General features: G+C 47.3%; 1 protein-coding gene and 1 pseudogene across 1 annotated transcript in view; one reads left to right on the plus strand and one right to left on the minus strand.

The window, feature by feature from the left end:
- Positions 1–27,141, minus strand: part of LOC139059024 (collagen alpha-1(II) chain-like) — a 1,291,347-nt gene that overhangs the window by 982,177 nt on the left and 282,029 nt on the right. Inside the window, exons 5-8 of the mRNA XM_070536814.1 lie at positions 24,283–24,327; positions 9,278–9,346; positions 9,058–9,156; positions 5,174–5,218 (exon numbers count right to left, since the gene is read on the minus strand). Coding sequence (XP_070392915.1) covers positions 5,174–5,218; positions 9,058–9,156; positions 9,278–9,346; positions 24,283–24,327 — 258 coding nt within the window. The remainder of the gene's footprint in view (positions 1–5,173; positions 5,219–9,057; positions 9,157–9,277; positions 9,347–24,282; positions 24,328–27,141) is intronic.
- LOC139059440 (uncharacterized) lies at positions 5,585–8,674 on the plus strand (annotated as a pseudogene).

The following is a 27,141-nucleotide window of genomic DNA, read 5'->3' on the forward strand; positions in this document are numbered from 1 at the left end:
CGAGCGTTGAGTCCTACATTCGGGCTGCAGGTCTACTGACGTCAGCCAATTTGAAGCGATGCTGCTTAGTATAGATCTATCTGAGGACTTGACGAATAAAGGTTATTTTTAGAATTTCAGTCAGATTACTTCTCACGTAGATGTTATAATGATAATTATAAATAATACGTTTCACATAAGAGGCCCCTACAAGTAGCTGAAAAAGAAAAGTCTATCACGTCGGCGCCGAGCAAACGCTTAACCAGACTTCATGTATGAGAAAGAGTTGATTTTGATTCATTGCTGTATTCGGCTTGGAAGGAGAAGCGTCTCAAACCTGCTAAAATAAATCGCTGAGTGCCACTGTGGCAGTTCTAGCAGGATTTCGAAAAAAAACGTAGTTTACGGCACTTTAAAGCTCGCTTATAGCCATTAAGCAGCACTGCCCGTTGAAGGCTAGATGCAACAAAATTTTCCGGTGACTAAATTGGATTAATATGACTGATACGTAATAAAAAATACATTTTGACTAACTTTCAGTGTTGCTAACTACCTAATTGTTTCATCATCATCGTCGGCGGCGGCAACGGCAGAGTATTTCTTATATCCACTACAGGACGAAGGCTTCTACGGGCGATCTGCAATTACCCCTGTCTTGCGCCAGTTTATTCAAGCTAGTGCCTGCGAATTTTCTAACTGCATCGCTCCACCTAGTTTTCTGGCGTCCTCGACTGCGCTTCCCTTCCCGTGGCACTCAATCTGTAACACTAATGGTCCACCGGGGATCTTCCTTACTCATTCCAATGCCTGCACACCGCTGATCCTTGATACACACCGCTGTCTTCCTGTCTCTTAACGTTACCCCTAATATTTTTGATTCCATCGCTCTTTGTGTGGTCTATAACTTGCTCTCGAGCTTCTTTCTTAACTTCGAGGTTTCTGACCAATAACTTAGCACCAGCAAAATTCAACTATTGCGCACTTTTCTTTTCAGCAAAAGTGGCTAGCTACCAGTCAAGTTTTGGTAAGGCCTTCCGTATATCCTCCAACCCATTTTTTATTCTTCTGTAATCTTCCTTCTGAGGCTCAGAGTCCGCTGTCAGTTGCCACAGCAGTGGAAAGTAGCAACCGTAGTCCCAATTCATAAAGGAGATTCAAGAAAGCACGTTACTAATTATAGACCTATTTCGCTTGCATCAATTTCCTGCACGATTATGCAGCGCATAATATAGAAGGCTACAATGAGACACCTAATGAGCAACGCTTTAATAACCAACCTTCAACACGGTTTTCGCGAGGTGTTTTAATGTACGGCACAGTTTTTTAGTTCTAGAACGACCTAGTGTCAGCAATTAATTTGGGAGAGCTTATCCACTGCATATTTTTAGACTTCAGCAAGGCATTTGACACTGTTTCCCATTCTCTGCTCCTTGAAAATCTTGCACTTATTATTATAGAATAAAGTGTTTTTGATGGATTGAGAACTACTTGTCACAGCGCTGTAAATGTGTTATCTTGAACGGTATCAAGTCAGATTACTTAAATGCGATGTCAGGCGTCTCGCAGGGGTCTGCCCTTGGGTCTCTTTTTATTTGTTGTTTATAATAATGACACTCCTGTAGCCTGCAGCTCTAATATACACCTATTTGCAGATGGCTCTATCGCATATAGAAAAACTAAGAACAGAGCGTCCTAGAACTACAGTCCTATCTTGAACGTATTCGTGACTGGTGTTCCATATGGAAAATGAATCTGAACACAAATAAGTGCGTTCATGTGTGTTTTACTAACAAGAAACAAATATTTTATTCAAGTTACCATATCAAGAATAATACTTAAGGTGAAAAATCAACGTCTAAATATTTTGGTGTGCTGCTGTCGGGCGACTGCTCTTGGAATGCGCATGTGGGTTTGTGTGTGGCGAAGCCGCAGTAGCAATAAAGCATATTCAGATAAACTTAAAATGTGCAAATTCAAACCTTAGAAGCATGGCGTAGCTAACATGTTTATGACCTTTCTTGGAATATGCCTGTACTCTTTGGGAGCCATCTCAAACATGTCTGATAAATAAACAAGAAAAAATGCAGATCAGTGAAGCCAGGTTCGTCTTGGGTGGGTACGGTAGGAGCTACAGTTGCACTCAAATGAAGAAAGATCTAAATTGAGAACCACTTTCATCACGCCGAAAGAAAGTGCGGTTAAAAGATTTATACCAAATATTCAATAACAGAACTGGAGTTGATAGCGAAAGTTACTTATAAGAGCCAAATTATATATCTGGACGGAGTGACCATAAGTACAACATTAGGAAATACCAGGCCAGGACGAACCTGTACGCAAATGCTATTTTTGTTTTGTAAAAACGATGGCTCATTGAAATCGACTCACGTCTGAGCAATGTGAAAGAACATGTATCTTGTTGATGATTGTAACACCCCTACTATAGCACCTTCGGGCAAAACCACCAGAAACACGCGATTCGCCACGGACTTCTTGCGCGTTGGGGGTCCTATATACTGCAATTTCATTGTGCCGCTGCGAGCTAGCTTGCGTGCGCCACTCGTGCGACGTTGACGCAGGTTCTCACCTTTGTTGGCAAAGAAAATGGTCACTTGTCCGACAAGAAGCCCGGGCTTTTGTTCGGATTTACGGCAGTTTCTAGACACAACATGGTTGTAATAGTTTGCATTCGTGATCATAACCAGGTTTGCATAAACTTACACCATGCTTGTCAGTTTGGAATGCCCACAATTAGTAAACAAACGTCAAGATGCCGGTCGACAGATGTATACACACTAAGCGATAAAAGCTGGATAAACAGGACCAAAGTGCCAAAGAAGGGCTGGCCGAAGGTTTGATAGGCAGATATTTCTTTGTTAAAGGCGACATTGTCCTCCTTGGTGTGTTATCCTGGAGTGCTTAGAAAACTCAAGTCATGTGGTCACAAATTCGTTCGTGTCTTTCGAACTTCTAATCTCACGTAGCAAAGGCCACTTTGTTTGAAGAATTTTTTTTTATTGAAAGTGCTGTTCGGGTTAGTTTGCGCATCTATACCCAGTGCTCTGGGCGTACAAACTACAGAATCTTGCACTGAGATGACCTCGAAAGCAGGCTACCACTCGCAACACATCACTGAATGAGAGGTACACTGTAAACGGAAATAACTCCGACGTGGGAGTATAACGCTTGTCCTCTAGCGACCCCCCGGTTCGGAGTTCATTATGCTCCGTATGATCGGAGTAGAATTTTTACTCCGTGCGAGCGGAATTTTCGCGTGGAATTATGGGAGGTATTTTTTCTATCTTTTCTTTCTTTTTTGCTTTGCAATGGACGGAGTTGTTTTTGAGGTGCAACGGGAGTATAAAAAGAGGCATCGCGTCAGTTTGCGCGAACATCTTTACACAGAGGGGCTGCTGGTCAAATTTCGAAATATGCACACGAGACCGCGTCAAATTCTACGAAACAAGTCAATGAAAGCACATATATCATGACATACATAAACATTTCAGAAACGCCCAATGCAGAAACTTGAAAGACATCCCACGTACACGCGATACCCAAGAAGCAACGGTGCCAGTATATATAGCCACGATACTGTGTGCCTCTAAAACGCCTAGGGAGCAGCTGTGCTTCTTTCAGAATTACGACTCCCATGCTCGTTCATACGAGATGTGCCTCTCTGATATTAACAGAATACCTTAATCAACACAAAACTGTTAATTCAGAATAGTGAGAGAAAAACGTTAATGGCGTAAATTTTCACAATTAGCATGCCATTCTGAGTGCTGGAGCGACTTCGCACACTGCCGGCGTTCGCGGCCAAAAAGTAGTGCGTTAGTTACAGTAAGCAAGAAAAATGTAAGTGCGTCTGCTTTATAGCAAAATTAAATTTTTGCGATATAGTGGTAGCGTAGCAACAAATTATTACGTGTGAGCATGACCCGCAGCAGCCGACGTAACACCGAAAAATGCGCAGTCATACATATTATACACCGCACTACTTGCTCCGCGTCCAAGCAATATCTCTCTGTTGTGAAAAGGAGCTACATAGCTGATCTGTCGAGTGAATGCTTAAACTCGGAGCGAGCAGGCATGCGTCTAAATCAGTGTCTCGGATAGAGCGTAATGTTAATGCAATATCGGAAGCAATGACGTGACCAAAACCTATATGCGCGATAACAATTCGATGCACATTGCTCAATAAGAAGCTTTATTTACAGTACGCACACTTATGTCCTACCGTTTTTCTTCGGGTGAAAATATCCGTTCGCAGATACATAAAAACAGTTGCTTGCACTCCGATCTTTCTCACTGGCAACACAGCACCGCAACGAACTTGGGGTACGCCATACAAGTTCGACTAGCACGGACGTCGTCGCTCGAACAGTGGCTGCTGTTGCCATTGCTACGCGGTCCTTTCAAACATTACACCAGACGTTGTCAGCATGTACCCAAAAGGACATAAAAGTCGCATTTCACGTACTGAATAACACAAGCCAGGGTCACGCAGCACGAAAACACAGTCAGAACCTGAGCCGACATCACGAGCCAGTGAGCAGCTTCGAGGTATACCTAAGCCTTTTTCCGCACTTGAAAACGTTGCTCTTGCATTCATCGTTGTCAGCAAAGTGATCAGAGCAAACGTACTTGAAGCTGAGAAACAGCGAGCTTCAGGCATGCCTATAACACTTTCTGGAAGGAAATACGGGAAACAAATTGACGAAACGCTGTCACGGAACGACACTTCACAAATGTAAACAAACCGTCAGCCATGAGCACTGCCGACTCCGCTGAATGCGCCCGGTCGCTGGCGAGGCGCACAGCCTCATGGGAAGCGCCACGTGACCAAGCTCTTTCGGCGGAGGGGAGTTTTTAAAACTCCCTGTCGGAGTTTCACGGGAGAACAAGATTTTTAAGCGGAGTAAAATCGCGTCATGTCGCCCTAATACTCCCGCAGCCAGCCAGCGGAGTGAAACGAGGGAATGGCGCTGTTTTGCTCCCATACATCGGAGTAAATACTTGAGGAGGGGAGGTTTTAGGGTACATCACCTGTTAAAAACTCCCAGGTGGGTTTATTTTTGTTTACAGTGTACAAGAGCCTACTGTGTGCAATTAGGATAAAAGGGTGGCACACATCCGCAGATACGTGTTTATGCAAACAATGGGCTGTTACGCAATAAATTAGGCGACTTACTGGAGGTCCTTGAGGCCCTGGTATTCCACGCGGTCCCACAGGTCCCTGCGATTTGTTGGTAAGGTGGTAAAACATGGTTTTAATAAGTTTACTGCGTCACTCTCACTTGCTTTCGCTTATCATTGGCGTAAACATTGCTTTTATGCCAAAGGCTACGCCTGAGAAATAGATCGACTGACTTTCTATTATTAGATTAAACACTTAATCGCGACAATTTTTTAACGTGATTACTCGTTTAAGCACACATAAATAAATTGAGGCAAGTGCTGAAAGTGAAGCCCCCCCCCCCCCCCTTTCTGTTGCTCAACGGAAATGCAGGGCACCAGTTGCAATTGTACTCACACATGCGTGCTGCACTTGTGGCACATGTTCCAGTGGAACGTTGCCACAATCTGGGGCAGCACGTACAAAATGATAATCAGCCTGGTTGAATTTAACAAGTCCTCGCGCAACACCACAGAAGGCCAAAGCAGCGGAAAGCCTCCAAACTTCAGTGATGTGCAGTGGGACATGTTCCCACTTCACGTCCTCTTCTTCACGTGATGAAGCTCTTTAAGGGAGAAAGATAAAAATGTGTGACTCGGTACGTGTTGATCCCGGGTTCAAACTACCCAAGAAATCAATTACAAAGAACGGAGGCAACCCGGCGTTTTTCTACTATGCGAATGCGGTCCTGCAATGCTCCGTTGAAGGGCAACTTCTTCCGTGGCAAGACTAAGATGACTGCGAGCTAGCTAGTTGTCTCGGTGCAAAATTCTATAGCTTAAATTGCACCGAGAAGTATCACCGCGAGAACGTGTGAAGACACCCTTCGAGGCCCATGCTAATGAATCAGCGGTTGAACTGATCCAATGTACCCCGAGGAAAAAAAAAAGGAAATACTCGCTCTCAGCGGAAAACGATAAAGAAACGTCGCCAAGTCAGGTGTTCCCTTGTTGCTCGATAGCGGAAGGATCTAACCGCGTCTTCTTGCAGTGGTGGCCAGAGCACAGCCTGCCTTCTACCAGACATAACATCTGCTGTAATGACGGTAATCCTGGCTACGACAACATAAACGCCATGGGCGCGTGTCTTCTCTGCAGCTGGCATGGATGATAACAGCCAAGGAAACTGCCTACTGCCAGGGAACGTTTCCAAGCTTTTTGGCTCCCTACCTGGAAATGTGATTGCGGTTCACTGACTTTGAGAGGAATGAACGCTCTTTCGCGCACAATATCATTAAACCAATACAAAGGCAACTCTAAAGCCATATGACAGCTTTTTCCTTTCTTCAAAGTGTATTTATCATGCCAAATCACCGGATTTATTTTTCCCCCCTGCGTACGTCAATTCAGAAAAAAGCATAATCGCATTCTTCATCGAATTAACATTGCTAACTATGTCGGCTAAAAATTTAACTCACGCCCAACCCTTATATATAGACTACATTTCAAAGAAGCAAAGGGTTGTACTTGGTAAAAATTTGTCTCGAATTTTGCCGCAGTGCGAGAGAACTCTCGCCTAGGCTAGATGGAAGAAACTATTAGTACTATGTGTCCACAAAGTTCGCGACTACTCGCTACTCCAGTGGATATTCAACATATTGACGCTGCGCACTTACATCTGAAACGTGCACGCACACATATAAAGGACATACACAGGTGCCTGTGTGTTTCCTTTTTATGTGCGCGTGTACGTGTTAGATGTAAGTGCGCTTCTTGAGCATCACGGTTCACCAACAAGCCCGTCACTATCTTTTAAGCGATATTCAGCATATTCATTCATTTCTAAAATAAGGGTCAGGTCAATTTTAGGTGGCAGGCGCCATGCGTGCAGCGACGGTTGCATTGGTTTTAAACTCTGTGCTGGCGAAATCTGAATACCTTAATGCAGGCATGGCACTTGGCTTCTATGCAACGAGACAAAACTCGACGAGAACTATTTTCCTATGTGGTCTCTCCGATTAAGGCGCTGGTGTAATGCGTAGCTACGAAGAAGGTCGGCCACTCAGAGCTAAAGTGAGCACGTCGACTGCTCCTCGAGCCTGCGTAGTAAGTGCGATCTATGGTGAATTGCAATGGTGCAGTTGGAGCAGCTGAGCCACTCCGGGGGCGAGCACCTCTCTCTGGCGTAGAGCTACACTTCCAAATGTGCGATTGTAATACGAACCACGTTGCTGGTTCATATTTCATGACAGTTTTCGACTGGATATTGATTTACCCAGGATACCCTGCATACGGTCATGCTCTGCTCGCTGCCGGCGTCACGCGCATGCCGCCCTATGAGCGCCCGCCACGTAGCTTTCTTTAGTCCCGTCGGCTGCTTCCCAATGCGCTCGAGTCTGCCATCTCTTACTTCCTTCTCTCTCCATTTACTTTTTCTGACGATGCTGCGCCATCCTCCTACAAATATCACCAAAATAGGCGTAATTTCTTCCTCAAGATCACAATACACATAGATTTGACTGTCTGTGCTCGGTCTTGGGTTTCAATGTACTGCTGAACAATATTGTCGATAGAACCGCAACTTTAGAGCTCATTGCGGGTGATAGAAACATCCTATGGAATTCCCGCTGAAAAGTAGCGGCTTTCGCCTCACTCTTCTCATCCGATTCGTCGCACGCATCAGGACTCGGGGAATTGCAGTTGGGGCTGTCACTATCGGCTGTCACTATTGCGTCCGGCATCACCAATAATGTGGCGGCCGGCCGGAAATGCGCGAAGGAAAATGCATGCTTGAAGGAGTTTCGGTCCACTCCACCGTTTTGCTGGAACAGCTTCGACTGCTGCACGGAGTGATTTCCACTCCAAATCTGTTCTCGATCTCCTATTGTAATACGCAACTCGCGCCGCCACTCTGTCATAGGCGCACGCTTACTCCGAACAGAGCAGGAAACGCTGCTCCGATCCTGTAATCACCGCCACTGATTGTGGAGCTTGGCCGTTGAGCAAGAAGCCTAAAGAGCCTGCATATGCAAAAAAAAATGTCGCAGCTTTTCTTTTTTTTGCCTGCAACGCTCGGGCAGGCTGCTTAGAACACAGCAGAGCTAACAGCTTTGCGCTGTAGACGACCTTACAGGTATCCGTAACAAAAAGACGAAGGAAAGATTTCAAAACAGTTGGGGGGTGATTGTAGTGAAGAGGAATGCCTCGCGCTGACGCCACATCGCCAGTTGTCTGGGAGGCGTGAGGTCGAGATAGCCTTGGCTACTCTTGTTGAGACGCTGCCAACGCCGCCTGCTGCTGTCTTGTCCTGTTCTTTGTTCGCATTGGATTTTATTTCATTTTCAAAATGACTTTAACATCCTGCAGCCAGGACGATTTTCCGAAGCTTTTTGTGTTTCTTGCTAATTTCATGAATGTGCGCCAGAAAACTCAGCAAGTTCAGTGACCATTTAACGCTGAATAACAGTGTTACGTGAGCGAGGCCGCATTGCATAGAATACGAGGTATTTCTAAAATGATGTCTTGTATTCGACCACATACAGCCCTCTGCATGGCCAGTGTGAGCATGTGTGCATGATGTACGTGTTATAGACATCAATATTATGTGTTACGTGACGTTTATTTTGTTGCAGTTTCCCTACCCTGAGGTGACTGTTTCGGCATGTTGGTAGGATATTAATGCAGCTTTCTGCGCACAAGACGAGGACGAAGAAGACGCTGGGAAAAACATGTGCGACCCCAGATATGTGGTCACTTTCTTTCAAAATAAAATGTTGTTGTAAGTCCGCGCTCATGTGTTTCATCCTCTTCCTCGTCGACGTCTTTTGCTCAGAAAGCTGCATTCATGTCCCTACCCTGAAGTCGCGCCTTCTTACATGTTGCTCATATATAATAGACACTACCTAAGAAAGAACATGGACCCCTTCAGAGTGGAGGCTTTGAGTCAGGGATTTATCTTACCACAGAGGCTTGCATAAACTGGAAAGCATCCGGAGCTGGTCCTTTATCTCCACCGAGAGGCCCTTGTTGAAGAGATAGCTGGTGAAACCACTGCGAAAGCTGCAAAAGCAGGCGCACGCCGCCTCCTTTACTTCAAAGGAAAGGCCATAACAGATGTCATCGCAATGTCGACACCCAAATTCCGCTTCTAAGGAAGTTCCCTGAGGATTTATGTACTTACATCTGCCGGTGGTCCCGGGGGCCCAGGGCTGCCAGGGAAGCCGTGCCCGCCAGGTTCGCCGGGAGAGCCCTGCGACGCAAGAGACGAGGAGCAAGGTGCAGCATTCTCGCTAGGGAACAATCCTAAGCATGTGACGTGTCAGCGGTGTGCTTCATCTCAATAACTTCATGCTTTCTTTGGCCAACATTGGTTTGACGTGTGGCGCCGGCGCCACGCGGAGTGTGTACAGACGTAGCGGGCCGTCTATAAGCGGGCAGAGGTGCGCAGAGAGAAATCAAAATTTTGCCGATTCCACGCATGGCGACAACCGAAGTTATGCGAAGCATTTCCCAAGCAGATGGCTATGCATCATTGTTAGCAGTTCCGCAAATATTTACGAGGTTGGCCTAGGTGTTCGCTTTAATACAGTATTAGTTTGTGGGACGCGAGTAAAGTGAACTTGAATTAACGCGAGAGCGCGTGTACGTCACGACAGCACCAGGATGAAGATGATAGTGGCGACGATTGCGTGATTTCTACGAATGACCACATTTATGAGACCGAACGTCATGGATGCTGCACGGTAGGTAAGAAGTGCAGAAATTGCATACGGCTGCAGGTGGAGAACACAAACATGCAATGTGAGGTCGACACTGTCGCACAACCTGAAGTTAGTGTCATTCTAGAAAGAATTTTAGGCAGAAAAATAGGCCAGGGACAATAGACTAAAAGACAACGGACAGGCGCACACTCACAACTGATTTTTATTTTTCCTCGATGTTTCACTTCTTTATAATCAAGCATGCGAAAAGAACATACACAGGTGAGATCACGCGAGATAGAAACCAAGCCGATAATATGCTATCAGCCAGGAAACTAAACCCATTCTCGTGAAGAGATAATGATATTGATACGTGTACTTATCTTTATCAGACGACCACCCTTCGCCGCTTAACAACTGTAATCGCACAGCGAGGGACGCGCCTGCATGTATCCGACGTTTCTGGAAAGTTATCGATGCTTCTACCCGGCTGTCTGTTGTCGCCGAACCTTGTGTGATCTGATTTCATCGCGTAACGCGAATGGTGTAGAACTTTGTGGAAGGCACGCGGGTCTGAACGATTAATCTGGAACATTCAACGACTGCTCTATAAAAGCGGACGCGCTTGACCCGCTGATCAGATTTACGACGATCGCCGACTGTGTTCGCCGCTCTCGTTGTGCTTTATGTGTAGCCCGTTTTCTGGGCACAGGCTCGCCCAATAAAAGCTAGTTTTTGCCTTTCACAGTATTGCTACTGTGTTCTTTGACGTCACGACCACGTGACATCTGGTGGAGGTGCTTTGCGTTCACGTACCGGACGCCCCCACGAAGCCGAGACCCAAGCCCTCACTCGGAAGCACGGTGAAAGACAGCTTAGGTGAGCGAACGCCGCCGCCAGCCCTCGGACTATACTGTTGTGCTTCCTTCTCGCTCGACAGATGGCGCTTTCAACTTGTGCCCGTAGCGGCGCCGTTCGTGGCTCTAGCACAGCGTCTCCGTATGCAGCTCCGTGGAAACTTGCGGTCATCAGCTGATTTTTTAGGCGTTTGTTATACTGTGAATCATCGTTAACTCTGAAAAAGTTGTCCGCAGATCAGGCCGAGCGTAAAGCCCCTTTATCGACGCTCGCGCAAGACGACAGATAACGCTACGAAGAAGCTTTGGTGGAGCGGGAACCAAGCAAGCCAATATTACATAGTTAGCAATTTTTCTCAGTTATAACACAGACAGCGTTTACTTCTCACTAAAGAATGAGATGAAGGGCGCATCAAGTTACCAGTCGCGTTTGAGAATCCAGCGGCTACGGCCCTCCGATGGGGAAATAAATGAATATCTGTGTGTGAAAGCGGCTGAACGCATGCCTTAGTTCTGTTACGCGAGAACTGCATGCGATTTCTGTGAGGATGATAGTGGGTGTTTTCCGTAGCTCAGAAAAATTTACAACCCAGGTAGAAACTTATGTGTTTATTTCACACATGAAGCAAAAATTAGTCACTGAAAAACTATTACACACGGAACACCTAAATTCGACTGTTGTGCGTACAATCAAAATAACAAACAGTACACTCAGCTCGGCTCCTTGTGGTCACACACGTTTGGACATTTTACGCAAGTCCTGGCCTTTTTCAACGTGCTTGCGTTTCAACTGACGGCAGTATTGACGCATACGAAGGCTTATATAGCAATGCAGTAGCTTGGCGAGAATGTCCTCCCTGTGGATAGTACAAGGGAAAGTGAAAGTGAACTTCTCTAGTACAGCATCAATTGTTTTGTCGTAGGCATCTCCCAGATTTGCGTATTTAGAGAAATGTTCTTCAGCTTCCATGAAAAGCCGATAGAGGTGCATGCTAGGGTGCGCGAGTCTGCCCCTTGTTTTGCAATTACCAAGCTCAGCTTCGGGCACCTTTGACGAGCCTTTCTGACCCTCCAGTGCTTTCTTGCACGTAGTGCAGGAGGTCTGATTGAAAATTTTCCTGGATACAAACCCTGTAACATAATAAATTATACACTCAACAACACTTGCATCATTATTATAATACTCAAACACTTCATCGCACTCCCAGCTCCCTTCGTCGATTAGGCCGTCGAGCCGCTCTTTCAGCTGGTCCAGCTTGTTCAGTTCCTTCGATGCCGAGCTGTTATATGCGTTCTTTAAGTCAGCCAAGGTCACAACGCCGTACTGTTCTTTCTCGGAAGCTGAACAGTTACCAAACCGCGGTGGCTTCAGGAGGGAGTAAAGCGACAGCATACGGTACAGTTGCAAGAACGTTGGGAAAGTTGGATGTTCGTTTTCGCCACCCGCTTGTCGAATAACACCAAAAAAACATTCCAACGGGTCCTGATTCATTTTTCCGGTCAGGACATACCTGAAATCGCACTTTTTCAACAGGAAGATTGACAGCTCACGAGCAGATTTGAGCGTCACCCTTAATCCTTCCGCAGTTGACCGGCTTAGGAAGAGATCTTGAGGAATTACTCCTTTTGTAACTTCTTCCTCCCATTCGTCAAGCCAATCAGAGGCTCTCTCAAGAACTTTAAAATCATTGCAGTCTATATTCAGACCTTCTCCTAGAAACCGCCGGTTCAGAGCATCAAATAAGTTGTTCATAAAGATTGTGAACTCAACGGTCGGTTCGACATTAACCAGCCGAGGTGCTCCTCTACGTTCGTAAAGCAAAATTCCTTTTGCTACGGAATTGCTGAAAATTTGGGTTGCCAATTTCACTCTCATTTTAAGCATGTTAGAAGGATTAACATGGTTGTACGTCAATTTTGGGCATACTCTCAGCTCAGTTGCGTTTTTGGTGTCTGCTACTAACAGGGCGTCGTAGCAAGACCATTTAATGAACTTTCCGCCTTTCTTCAACACTTTTTTGTCATACAGACGATTGCGTATGCACTTGAAGAGATGAGGTGCGTCTGCGAACGCATCCACCTTTCGTGATGTATCCAGTGGGTGCTCAAAGGCATTTACAACATGCCCCTGCAGCAGAGCACCGCTGATTCCATGCTGTCTCCACATTGCTCTATTAGTAGAGGCGCCATCACAAGCAACACCATCAACTAAAAGGCCCGCTTCTTCTAAGTGTCCAATGCATTGAAGCAGTAGCTGTGCTAGGAGCGTCCCTTTCGTAGGTCCCTTGGAGGCAAACACAGCCACTGGCTGCAAGTATTTTTCTCCGAACGGTGCGAAGGCGAAAACGAGCCCGTGATCAGCCGGCTCATTGCTTTGGCTGTTATTCTCACCAAAGTCAACAAGCCCGGCATATGTCAGTGTTCATGAGTTCACCGTGCTCTCCTTTCTAACTTGAATCTCGTCAAGAATGAGGATCCCTCTTCGTTGAAATGCTGGTTTCGGGGCAACTTTCATTTTAAGGGCCTTAAAAAACGCTTCGTCGAAGCCACACTTCAGCCCCACTAGGCTGATGTACTTCCTGATAGTGGAAACGCATGGCAGAGGTAATATGGCATTGCTGCGCAGAAAAGAGTATGCCGCAGGGCTTCGGATGTTTAGCAAAAGGCACAGCAGCAGCCAGTCGTCAGTGTACCTTCTGTTCTGCTTCGTCGTGCATTTAGCTGCAGCAATGCACTCTTTTACAAGAAGCAACTGTGCTGCTGGTAAATCAACACTTTCTAGCTTCTCTGCGAGCCCTTCCTCTTTCACTTTTGCGAATTCTTGCTGGCAGTTTTTCAGCTGATTCATAAGTAATTTGTTTCGTGCTAAAAGTCGTGCTCGAGACCGCAGTACAGTGGCTTTTGCATGGCGCAATGCGTTGATTCTTTCAAGTTGGGCTGATGGTACACCTTTCCTCACAGCAGAAAGCCTGATCAGTTGAAGCGGTACCTTTTGTTTTGCCCTTGCCATTTGGCGATCAGCATGCAATTCCAGTGTTTTGTGGAGGCCACTGCATGGCCGACATATGCCACCTGCAGGTGATAATAACGGGCATTTGTTATGTCTCCACCTTTTTTCGTTGTCCACATAAGCACATTCTGGCAGCACAGACGAAAAGCTTTTTAAACTTGGTCCGCCGCCGCAAACGTTCGCATTGTCAAAAGTTCTTACCATGCTCTCAAGTTCAGATGTTGTTGAGACAGACGGGCTGATTCCTATTGCTGTGCAGTCGACTGGCCTGTCGAAAATGTAGGCTTGGACCGCCATGTCTGAGTTTACGTGCAAAGACTTCTTATTAAATAAACAGCAGCTTCCGTCACTGTACACTATGCGAGCATCAATGACCAGAACGCCTTTGATCCCCTCTTCATCGATCCGATGTACTGCCCACGATGACCTGATAAGCACATGTTCGCTGCGAAGTCGAATAAGTACTCGAATGAAGAGTGGTTTAAAGCTTCAATGCCATCGCTGTTTTCCTCTTCGTGGCTTGTGGCTGCGGTCTTGCACGCTTCCACACCATGTGATAAACCCTCAGATATGCTGGTGTAATTCGGGGGACGCACAGAAGTTCCTGCAGGTTTCTCTATCCGCTTCACTCTTTTTCTAGGACTATTGAACTTCTTGGTAAGGTAACTCGGTGCTCCTTCGAAAATTGAAGGCACAGCGTCCTTTGTTAGGCCGGCTCTTCTATTCCCTGACATCAGAACGTGACCATCTATTTCACAGCACCACGTTTTTAGAATAAAATGAGGAGCAAAGTGTTTCTCACACACACGGTCCGTCCGCTGCAGCACGCGATCTTTGCGCGGGATTGCTCTTTTCCATGCCTCCAACCTGGCGTCGTCTTTCGGTGGCTTGAAAAGTGATAACTTTTCCGCACAAGACTTGTAGCCTGTCTTACAAAACGACACGAAGCACTTCCCCGTGTCATCAGTGGATCAGCAACAAACACGACCCACACAAAGGCGACATCCGGACGGGAAGAGGCGCGTAACAGCCGCTACCCAGTTGAAAAACACAACAGGAAATTTTAACAGTCTGTCGTATTTTGGGACGTTGTTTCTGTAGTTCTGTTGCCTGTAGTTCTGTTGCCTGTAGTTCTGTTGTCTGTAGTTCTGTTGTCTATAGTGTGACGTCCTGTAGTAGAAAGTTCTGTAGTTCTTGATCAATATTTAATTAAAAATTGACAGAGACGTCCGTAAGGTTATGTAAATTTGTTGGTACAAAAAGAAAAACAGAAAAGTAAAAAAAAAATTAAAAAAAAAACGTCTTCGCCTAGGATTCGAACATGCGACCTCACGATTCCCAGCCCGGCATCTTACCACTGCACCACCACTGACATGGTCTTCGAGCGTACGTTTTGGCCATGTGAATAGTACGACGTGCTGATGCGCTGATGTTTACATTTGCATTTTGAGAGCCAAGATCCGCTATCACTCCATGGCGTCAAGTGCCGCATTTCTAGAAGAGCAAGAGTGTTCGTACCATCTACAGGTACATCGTGCAGTGCTAGAACATCGATTTTGATGTACGATATCCATATTAAATAAGGAATTCAGAAATAGGCAACGTTGACTTTTAGGGTTATTACTGCTAGTTTCGACAGTAGTCTCTCGTTCTTTACACTTTTGAGCGCGCATATAATTCGTGTGTTCAATGCAAAATAGCTACATAAACATTCGTGGATGAGAGTTCTTTCTGACAGCATACTGGCTTCTCACGGCAGCACTGTACCAGATTAATGAGACCCGAGCGAGACAGCTTTTCACGCAACTTTGTGGAACAACCCAAATCTTCTTTTCTGCTTCGCATAAAGCTTGTGAAATATTCCTGGGAAATTAACTAATGTGTCAGTGTAACAGCACATGTAAGTCCACAGGCCTGTGTGCCACATCTTACCAAAAAAAACACGGATACGCAGCCATTCCCGCAGATGGTATGATTTTGATCAGCGGCCGATTTTGAGGAGGCCGGTAGGGCGTTGCTGGTGCCGCGTCGTCACGGCACAATTATAACTATTCGCCACGTCGACTTTATTACCGGTGTCGGTGCCATCAGCATTGCCGGCTTCAGAGAAGCGCGATTGAATACCGCGCAAGAGAAAAGTACAGTGTACACCACCGATGCGAAAACATACAATTTTAAAGGACCGCGACGGAAAGCGCTTCTGTTGCGACTCGGAACTCTTGGCCGTCGCGACCGAATGTTTCTGCTGCGACGTCAGAATTGGTGTCGTAACGTCGGAGTCGCTGTCAGGATATAAAGCTGTTGTTCCGACTTCAGAACTCTTGTTGTCGCGACAGAATGCTTCTGTTGCGAAATCAGAATTTCTGTCGTAATGTCAGAAATGTCTCCCAATTAAGAAATGTCAACAATTTCTGTCGTACAACAGAATTTCTGTAGTTGCGACAGGAATTCCTTTTGTATTTTTCAACAAGGCACTACAGAAGCTTGTCGCATCACACAATTTCAGTGCACTTCTGTTGTCATCATTGGGTACATGTTGCGGCGATAGGTTTCCGTTGTGGAACAGTTCTCTGTAGTACAACAGAAGTTTGTCCATTACTTCAGGAACACTTCTGTTATGACAACTGGAAGCCTGTTGCAATGATAGGCTTCTGTCGTACAACAACATTTTTCTGTAGTACAACAGAAGTTGGTCGCACTACTTCAGGAACACTTCTGTTGTGACAATTGGGGGCCTGTTGCCACAATAGGTTTCTGTAGTATTTCAACAGCTCTCTGTAGCACTACAGAAGTTTTTCGGGTTACTTCAGGAACATTTCTGTTGGGACAACAGGGTGCCTGTAGTGATGACAATTTTTTCTGTAGTACTACAAAAATCTGTTGTAGAGCTTCAGCTTTCTGTTGTAACAACAGACATACGACAGACTGTACTTCTGTAGTAGCAACAACAAATGTCTGTTGTACATCAGAAAAGTCTGTCGCTCCATCAGGAATCTGTAGTTACTACAGAAAAATCCTGTTGTACAACAGAAATTTCTGTAGTACTGAACACAACCTCTGTTGTCATTTTCAACTGGGTACGCGGGCAATACGAAGGGCGCACGTGCGCACTGAAGCTCCCTAGCTGGCCACAGTTTGGTGCGCCCTCTCTTGAACTGCCGGCTAACTACTGCACTATCCTCCCGGCGCGGAGCGGTACCTCTCCCTTTCCGTTCGCTCACCTATCCTACTCTTACACCGTGCTCGGAAGACACCAACGTCGCCAAGAACCAGCGAGGTAGCCGCAGGCTGCAAGGACTGACCCCGGAGCACGGACTTTTGCCTGAGACGACTAGGAAGATGGCCACCAAGTCCCCCCCAATGGCAGCCCCAGCGTCACCCATCGTGCTGCAGCAGCCCAGAGAGCCTCTGACGTTGCGCGGTTCAACTTTCGAGGACTCGGAAAGCTGGCTTGAGACGTACGAGTCGCTACCTTTAACAACTGGAACAGCGACGACAAACTGCGATATGTCTTCTTCGCTTTGGAAGACGCGGCCAGGACGTGGTTCGAGAACCGAGAAGCCACCTTAACGACCTGGGAACTTTTCCGAAGCGGCTTCCTGCAGACATTTGCAAGCGTCGTACGCCGAGAACGAGCCCAAGCGCTATTAGAAACCCGGGTGCAGCTGCGTAATGAGACGACCGCGATCTACACAGAAGAAATGAGCCGTCTCTTCCGCCACGCCGACCCTGAAATGCCCGAGGAGAAGAAAGTCCGTCTGCTGATGCGTGGTGTGAAGGAGGAACTTTTTGCCGGAATGGTACGAAGCCCACCGAAGACCGTCGACGAGTTTCTTCGCGAGGCCACCAGCATCGAGAAGATACTCGAGATGCGAAACCGGCAATTCGACCGCCGCACGAACTCGACAAACTACGCCGGAGTTCAATCACTGGCCACTGACGACCTGCGCGAGACTATCCGAGCGGTCGTGCGGGAGGAGCTACAAAAGCCGTTCGAACCCACCATCACAGCCTTGAGTGGCTTCGATTGCCGACGCCGTGCGTGAGGAGCTCCAACAACAACTTGAAGTAGCCCCTGAATTACCGCAGCCCTAGCCAGAAGCGATGACCTACGCCGCCGTCGCACGCCGTCAAGGTCCCCCTCTGCGACCGCGCCAGGGTCCTGTAAAGCCACAATTCCGTGGTGTGCCGCCGCCACCGCCAGCACGCCCACCCGTCGCCCAGCGCACCTACGCGAAGAAGACGGATATTTGGCGCGCTCCTGACCACCGCCCACTCTGTTACCACTGCGGAGAAGCGGGTCACGTCTACCGACGATGTCCATACCGGGAGATGGGACTGCGAGGTTCCGCCGTGAACGCTCCGCGCCCGCAGCAAGGTGAACGCCCCCGCGATATCGCCGATTACCTCGCCGCTACTCAGTGAAGCTCTCGACGACCGTCGCGTTCGCCATCACCAGGCCGCTACCTGTCGCCACAGCGCCGACAATACACTGGCCCAGCCCGGGGCCGGTCAGCGAACCCATATCCGGAAAACTAAAAGCAGCAGCCGATGGAGGTGCGCTTGCTGTTCGTCGAACTGACGAAGATCCTCCGCCGCCGACGAAGAAGCCGAAGAAACTACCTCGACGACATAACGACACGCCGCCGTCCCGACGAAGTCAGGAAGCCAAGACTACACCGATGAAAAACGACTTCACGACGCGACGTTCCAGCTTCAGTTCAACGCGACACAGCCGTGATCCAACGTCAAGACCCAACTGCAACGCCAGACAAAGAACCACCGACCTCGACGTACTTCTCGATGGCCACGCAGTCACTGCCTTAGTCGACACAGGGGCCGATTACTCAGTAATGGGTGGACACATCGCCGCCCAGTTGAAGAAGGTTAAGACTGCATGGGAGGGCCCCCAAATTCGGACCGCTGGAGGACACCTCATTACGCCGACTGGAATCTGCACGGCAAGAATTACCGTTCATTACCGGACTTACCCTGCCACCTTCGTTGTCCTCCAACAGTGTTCACGAGACGTCATTCTTGGCATGGACTTCCTGAATCAACATGGTGCAGTCATCGACCTGAAGTCGAAATCGATAACGCTGTCACAAGATCAAGCGATACCGCCGGAGAGCTGTCGTAGTCACCACGCCTTGAGTGTGCTCAAAGATCAAGTGAGCATCCCACCGCGCTCCAGCATTATTATTTCCGTCGGCACTGAAACACCCGCTGACGTACAAGGCGTCATCGAGGGCAACCAACATCTACTGCTCGACCGCGAAATTTGCGTCGCAAGAGGGATCGCTGGACTCCATGGAGGGCAAGTGGAAGTTATGCTAACCAACTTCAGCCAAGAGTTCAAGCACATCGACAAGGGCGCGACAATCGCATACATCGAGGAAATTGTGGAAACCAGCAATGCATTTGTCCTCTCGGGTTAAGCCGCATCTACCCCGATGAGCATTGTCCCCGAACCAGACTTCGACGTGAATCCAAGTCTTCCTATGAGTAAGCAGCAACAGATTAGAAGTCTTCTCCGACGATACAAACACTGCTGTTCGACGTCATCGAGGATTCGACAAACACCAGTTGCAAAGCATCGCATAATAACCGAACAGAGCACTCGACCCCTCCGCCAGCGCCCTTACCGAGTTTCGACGCGAGAACGTGAAAATATTGGGCAACAAGTTGACGATATGCTGCGCCACGACATCATCCAGCCATCGAAAAGCCCGTGGGCCTCTCCTGTAGTCCTGGTAAAGAAACAGGACGGAACCCTACGCTTCTGCGTCGATTATCGTCGACTGAAGAAGATCACGAAGAAGGATGTGTACCCCCTTCCACGGATAGACGACGCATTGGATCGGCTCTGCAACGCTAAATACTTCTCTTCGATGGACCTCAAGTCTGGCTACTGGCAAATAGAAGTCGACGAGAGAGATCGCGAAAAGACTGCCTTCATCACGCCAGATAGCCTCTACGAGTTCAAGGTCATGCCTTTCGGACTGTGCTCGGCGCCTGCAACGTTTCAGCGCGTCATGGACACGGTGTTAGCCGGACTGAAGTGGCAGACGTGCCTTGTTTACTTGGATGACGTCGTTGTCTTCGCTGGAAATTTCGACGATCACCTTAGGCGGCTTGCGACAGTGTTAGAAGCCATAAAGTCATCAGGGCTCACTCTGAAGCCGGAAAAGTGCCGTTTCGCTTACGATAAGCTTTTGTTCCTGGGCCACGTGATCAGCAAATCAGGAGTACGCCCCGACCCACAGAAGACAGCTGCCATCGCAAATTTCCCGCAGCCAACCGACAAGAAGGCAGTGCGCAGATTCCTTGGCATGTGTGCCTACTATAGGCGCTTTGTCAAGGACTTTTCACGCATCGCGGAGCCGCTAACACATCTAACTAAATGTGACGTCGACTTCAAGTGGGAAACGCCGCAGGCCAAGGCATTTCAAGAACTCAAACGACGCGTGAAGTCACCGCCGGTACTTGCACACTTCGACGAGGACGCCGATGCCGAAATCCACAGTGACATCAGTAGCCTAGGCCTCGGTGCCGTCCTAGTCCAGAGGAACGAAGGACTTGAAAGGGTGATATCGTATGCTAGCCGGTCCCTGTCAAAAGCGGAAAGCAACTATTCTACAACTGAAAAGGAATGCCTCGCCATCATTTGGGCTACAGCTAAAATCCGCCCTTACGTCTATGGCAGGCCATTCAAAGTCGTCAGTGACCATCACGCATTGTGTTGGCTAGCTATCCTAAAGGACCCTTCAGGACGGCTGGCGCGGTGGAGCCTCAGACTACAAGAATATGACGTCACGGTAAAATACAAGTCTGGAAGAAAACACTCCGACGCCGACTGCTTATCGCGTGCCCCCATCGATCGCCCGCCGCAAGACGACGAGGACGACGACGCCTTCCTAGGGATAATAAGCGCGAAAGACTTCACTAAACAGCAACGAGCCGACCCGGAGCTAAAAGGCCTCGTCGAGTATTTGGAAGGGAACACCAACGTTGTCCCTGGGGCATTTAAGCGTGGATTGTCTTCGTTCACGCTACAAAACAACCTGCTCGTGAAGAAGAACTTCTCACCAGTCCGCGCCAGCTACCTTCTTGTTGTACCGTCAGCGCTGCGTCCAGAAATACTGCACGCCCTACACGACGATCCAACCGCTGGGCACCTCGGATTCTCCCGGACGCTGTCCAGAATGCAGGAAAGGTATTACTGGCCGCGACTGACGGCCGACGTCGCCCGTTACGTCAAGACAGGCCGAGACTGTCAACGACGCAAGACACCACCGACAAGGCCAGCAGGATTACTACAGCCGATCGAACCTCCTAGCCGACCATTCCTGTAGACTGGGATCGATTTGTTGGGGCCATTTTTGATATCAACATCCGGGAATAAGTGTATCGTCGTGGCGACGGACTATCTCACCCGTTTTGCTGAAACTAAAGCTCTACCAAAAGGCAGTGCAGCCGAAGTGGCGAAATGCTTTGTGGAGAACATCCTGCTGCGACATGGTGCCCCAGAAGTCCTCATCACCGACAGAGGAACGGCTTTTACAGCAGAGCTCACCCAAGCCATTCTGCAGTACAGCCAGAGAAGCCACTGGAGGACAACTGCCTACCATCCGCAGACGAATGGTCTCACGGAGTGCCTGAACAAACCGTCGCCGACATGCTAGCAATGTATGTCGACGTCGAACACAAGACGTGGGACGCGGTCCTGCCGTACGTAACCTTTGCGTACAACACGGCGGTGCAAGAAACAACACAGATCACGCCGTTTAAGCTGGTTTACGGCAGAAACCCGACGACGACGCTTGACGCCATGCTGCCACACGTGACTGACGAAGAGAATGTGGACGTCGCTAGCTATCTGCAGCGTGCCGAAGAAACCCGACAGCTCGCCCACCTGCGAATCAAGAGCCAGCACAGGACCGACAGCCGACACTACAACCTCCGACGACGCTTCGTCGAGTACCAACCTGGCGACCGTGTTTGGGTCTGGACCCCAATACGCCGACGAGCACTCAGTGAGAAACTACTCCGACGCTATTTCGGACCCTACAAGGTCATCCGACGTATTGGCACTCTGGACTATGAGGTCGTGCAAGACGGCATTTCGCATTCACAGCGGCGCCGCGCACGATCTGAAGTGGTCAACGTGGTGCGCTATTAAACCCTTTTATGGACGCTGGCGAACTTCGCCATTTTTGTTCTTTTCTTTGCTACGAGTGCTTTTGTTTATTACCTTCGTTTGTTTGCAGCATCGGGTCGATGCTTTTTAAGAGGGGGTATTGACACCTGTACTTATCTTTATCGGATGACCACGTTTCACCGCTTAACAACTGTAATCGCACAGCGAGGGACGCGCCTGCATGTATCCGACGTTTCTGGAAAGTTATCGATGCTTCTACCCGGCTGTCTGTTGTCGCCGAACCTTGTGTTACCTGATTTCATCGCGTAACGTGAATGGTGTAGAACTTTGTGGAAGGCACGCGGGTCCGAACTATTAGTCTGGAACATTCGACGACTGCTCTATAAAAGCCGACGCGCTTGACCCGCTGATCAGATTTACGACGATCGCCGACTGTGTTCGCCGCTCTCACTGTGCTTTAAGTATAGCCCGTTTTGTGGGCACAGGTTCGCCCAATAAAAGCTAGTTTTTTTCCTTTCACAGTATTGCTACTGTGTTCTTTGACGTCACGACCACGTGACAATATATATACTTGTTGATATACATATACTTGTTTTGAGACGAAGATACGGTTCTTGAAGCGCGATAATTTTTCTTGGTTTAGCATGCCTTAACCGCCGCGTAAAGAAAAATGTTTGTTCTCAGGTAGGTGGTTCATTGTGCAAGTGCCTGCACAGCTGCACGCAAATTCTACGTGCATAGAAGGGATATGTAAAACAGGATGGTCCCATTCTCAGTTTATGATTTGTTTCTTTGTCTTTTCCTGCACTGCCCTGCCTGTATTTATGCTTATGTCGCATTTGATGCATCATATAGATCACATCTTATTTGTGGTTCACATCTGCAGCCATGCGATACTTTAGTTTAGCCGCTCCTCAGAAGTATAGCGTTCATGCCGTTATGTGGAACGAAAAGCTACCATATATGACAAGAAATTTCATGCAGAATTATTTGATGCCAATGCTCCTTGCAGTTTTATACTAATTTGCTACACACAAAATAATGTTGTAAACTTAGTTTTCTTTATTTGTGAGAAACTGGAAAAGTTCAGTCACATCAACAGGAAAGTACTTTCGAGAGGGTGCCAACCGAATGGGAAATGTGGTACGCCTTGGTGCCGCTTTGAGATTGGGTGGGATATTGCTGCAAAACCACAACAAGACACGCTTAGAAAGAATTGGGAGCAGCCCATACTTGAATAGCTTTATGTGAAATATTTATAACGAAACCTGAACCTGCGGCCTCACATGAGAATATACGACACGTTTACAAATGCACTGTGCTTTCAGTCAGGGGCATCCATACGTTGTACGGGACGTTATCAAACCAGCTGCTGTCCTAGAATATGACACTGAAAATCTTCTTGCACAATTTATCAGCGTTACCATGCAGCCTCATGCTTAGCAGCTCATCTGGCAACCTCAGCCACATAAGTGCATGCGTTTTCTAATAAAAATGCGCTTGCTGGCGATTGATTTGGTGCATATATTTCTTAGGTCGTAGTGTAAATACTTTGGGAGTTTGCCTCCGTTTGTTCTATGTTTAACTTTTCATTGTATACTTTGTTATTGAAAAATGGAGCCAATTAAACATAAAGGATATTTCTTCACTGATATACAGATGAAACTTTAGAGAATTTGCTTATGGTTTATTACAAGATGTGTTGTAAAGTTTATGGGAGTTATAGTAATCTGATTTCATTTTTGTCAGTATGTTTCCCAAATTATTATTCAGTTTTCTTGTGACTGATCAATTAAGATTTTTACCTTTTAGGAGAAAAAAATGTTTCATTTGGCTAACTCGGTGACTGGAGATCCAATTCACCAAGCGTAAGTGCAAGAGATGCTTATGAAGGAATCAAATATTCCCGAAATGTAAGTACTGCGAATCCCTTGTAACTCGTCCACGGCTCTACATCGTGAGCGCCTTCACACTATTGGGAAGAGTACTAGCACTTTGTTTTCACGGAGTACAATCACTCCGTTAGGAGTACAAGCACTCTGTTTGGGGGAGTAAAAGTAGCCGGTTTCTAGCAGTAGCATTACCCGGTTTAGGGCAGTAGAACCACCCGGTCTGGGAGAGCACTATTGCCCTTCTGGGGAGCGTATTGGCAGTGAGCGTAAGAGTACTGGCATTCCCTTGAGGTTGAGTAATAAAGCTCTGTGAGGGAGTGTTAGGTGAGTCTGTCTCAAAGGGGGTCGATTTACTATCTGAGAGGGATTCAAATACAGGACAAGGGGATACTCCCTCGAAGAGAACTCCAGGAACTCTGTTTTTACATGGCACCTACACACACGCCCCTGCAAACACTATTTTGCAGAAAGGTATCCCTTCGCCATATTGCGAATCATTGCAGTGGAAAAACAGAACAACATCAAGGGGATATCAGTGTTGTAATAACCTAATTAGGCAACTTACACGTTCTCCGGGACGACCAGGCGTTCCGTGATCACCAGGTGGGCCCTGTACAGGTTTGAAAAAAAGGGCTTGTCAGGCTTGTAGTCGCATTTTATGTCAATAGCAATTATATGGACACCCAGGCGCATTCCTGCTGACGGCACTCGCATTAGGTTCCGTATAAAGTTCATGGATGCTAAAATCGTCTTCGCATCCCGTACGCTGCATGTCCGAGTGAAACCTTGCAACGGTGAGCCAGCGATCGGGGTTAAATGTCACGCAAGCAAGGGAGGAAAGCAGGGAGGGAGCGCGCCCTCTTCCGTCGCGCACGAGGCTCCGGGGCGAAGGTAGGCAGGGAGGTGCGCCTTTTACTTCACGCGGCCGGGGTACCAACGCGCACCCGCCCGGGCCGTTGTATCTCGAGATCCATCTGCCATGGTGACACAGTCGGCCACGCGCTGTGTTTTCGCGGCTTTGTTCACGTTGATGTGAGGCGCAGCACGAATGCCAATTCTCGCACTGGTTGTGCCGCGCTTTCTCACTCCAGTGTATCGACGGCGAATTCCCGCATCACGGAGTGAGATGTGTTGACGTTTGCTTGCTTGTGCGTCACTTTATGCTTGTTAATTTAGTTAGGATGCTCATGTTTGTAAGTTTATGTGGTGGGTAAAACTACGACCCCTACTTCGTATAGCTCGATAAATCGATGCTTCGCTCGAGAATCGAAGCTTTGTCTTTCCGGTGAAACTGCGACTTTTTGACCAATAACAAGGGGCTTGGATGCAGATGAGGGATGGAATGTGGGCTTATTGGTAAAGCATCTTCAAGGAGTGCACGGTAGCACGATTAAAAGACGGGACAGAAGAAGACACAGAGGGACATACACAGTACGAGACTCACAGTACGCAGTATAAGTACGACCTGGTTTTCGGTAAGAAGCATTGTAGGAAGTTAGCACTATGTGTATCCCTGTGTGTCTTCTTTTGTCCCTTCTTTTATTCGCGCTTCCGTACATCCCTTGTAGCTTGGATGCAGGAAACACGCCTATTCAAGCTCAGCTTGCACTTATCAACATAGCGAAAAGTAGTTAACTGCGAAAATATTATTCTTTGTAGGGGAGCACGCATAAAATCAAGCGCGATGGAATCATGCACTACTTAGGGTTTAGATCATATCAGTCGCGCATGCACTCCTTGTATGGGCCCTTCGCCAAGCACGATCTCTGTACGACGTGCTGTTATCAGGCAGTCACCTGAAGGCTATGTATATCTGCAAGCGATCCCGAATAAATGTCATTCTTCTTGTTGCTTCCACGATGCGTGTTCTTAGCTCGGGGGCGAAACAGGGCTGCATTGCAGTTATGCGCTTTCTTGCACTTGTTTCCATCGCTCCCTCATTTGAATTACCATTTTTCATCTCCAATCTACGCAACTTCCATGGCATGACTAATATGCCGCACTTTCTTATTGTCGTTAAACGTGAGCGAAACTTGTTCACTCTCCATTCCTTTAGCTTCTAGAAAAAAAATTAAAATTTTTATTCGAGTCGAAAGCTAATTAGTACAGTAATTAGTGAAGAAATTTCAAGTTTCATGAACTATGCACAACTGAAAACTCCTTCCATCTTAATCATAACGCTGCAAAATGAAACTACGAATTAAATGTGCTGTACTTAATTCGGAAATTTGTGGCATCGAACAGCGTAGCGTATATTATAAGCGGGGTACTACATCGCAAAGGTAGAAGCTGTACTACAATGGATTCGCCATATCTTTGTCCCACGTAACTTGCGGAAAAATTTAAAATATATGCAAATTCTTTGCTGTCCTTTCGAGCAAGTCAGACAATTTTTTTTTGTATTTCGCCGAATACCATATCCATCATCATCATCATCTTCATCAGCCAATTTCTTTATGTCCACTACAGGACGAAGGCAGTCCATGCGATCTCGAATTACCCCTGTCCTGCGCCAACTGATCCAAACTTGCGCCTGCAACTTTTCTAATTTCATCACCCACGTAGTTTTCTGCCCAGTCAACTGCGCTTCCCCTCTTTTGGCACCCATTCTGTAAAACTAATGGTTCACAGGTTGTCCATCCAACACATTACATGACCTCGCAAGTTGCATTTTTTTCTCCTAATATCAACTGGAATATCGGCTATGCCCGTTTGCTGTGTGATCCACACAGCTCTCTTCCTTTCTGTTCACGTTACAAATAACATTCTTGGTTTCAACGCTCTTTGCGCGGTTCTTAACGTGTTCTCGAGCATCTTTTTCAACCTCCATGTTTCGGCCTCATATGCTAGCACCGGTAGAATGCAGAGATTATACACGTTTTCTTTATGATAGGGGTAAACTCCCAGTCAGGATCTGGTAGTGCCTGCAGTACTTACTCCAACGTATTCTTATTATTTTATACATTTCTTTTTCATGATCAGGGTCCCCTGTGAGCAATTGACTTACATAAATGCCTCCTTGATAGGCTCCAGAGCCTGACTGGCGACTCTGAGCTATTGTTACCTTGCCAACCTATTGAACATTATCTTTGTCTTCTGCATAATAAACTTCAGCCCCTCTTACGCTTACTCTCTTAGGCTCCTCAATCGTTCGTTTTAAATCGTCCCCAGTGTTGCTGAACGGGGCAATGTCGTCTGCAAACTGAAGATTGCTGGGATATTCACCGTTGATCGTCATTCCTAAGCTTTCCCAGTTTAATAGCTTGAGTGCTTGTTCCAAACATGCTCTAAACAGCATTCGAGAGATGATGCCCCCTTGCCCTAACTTTTTTTCTTCATAGGTAACTTTCTGCATTATTGCAGAGAACCAAGGTAGCTGTGGAATTCACGTATCCGTCCTGTACTCCTTGATTACCTAATGCCT

Source organism: Dermacentor albipictus, chromosome 4, assembly GCF_038994185.2.
Source record: "Dermacentor albipictus isolate Rhodes 1998 colony chromosome 4, USDA_Dalb.pri_finalv2, whole genome shotgun sequence".
In the NCBI taxonomy this organism is placed as follows: domain Eukaryota; kingdom Metazoa; phylum Arthropoda; class Arachnida; order Ixodida; family Ixodidae; genus Dermacentor; species Dermacentor albipictus.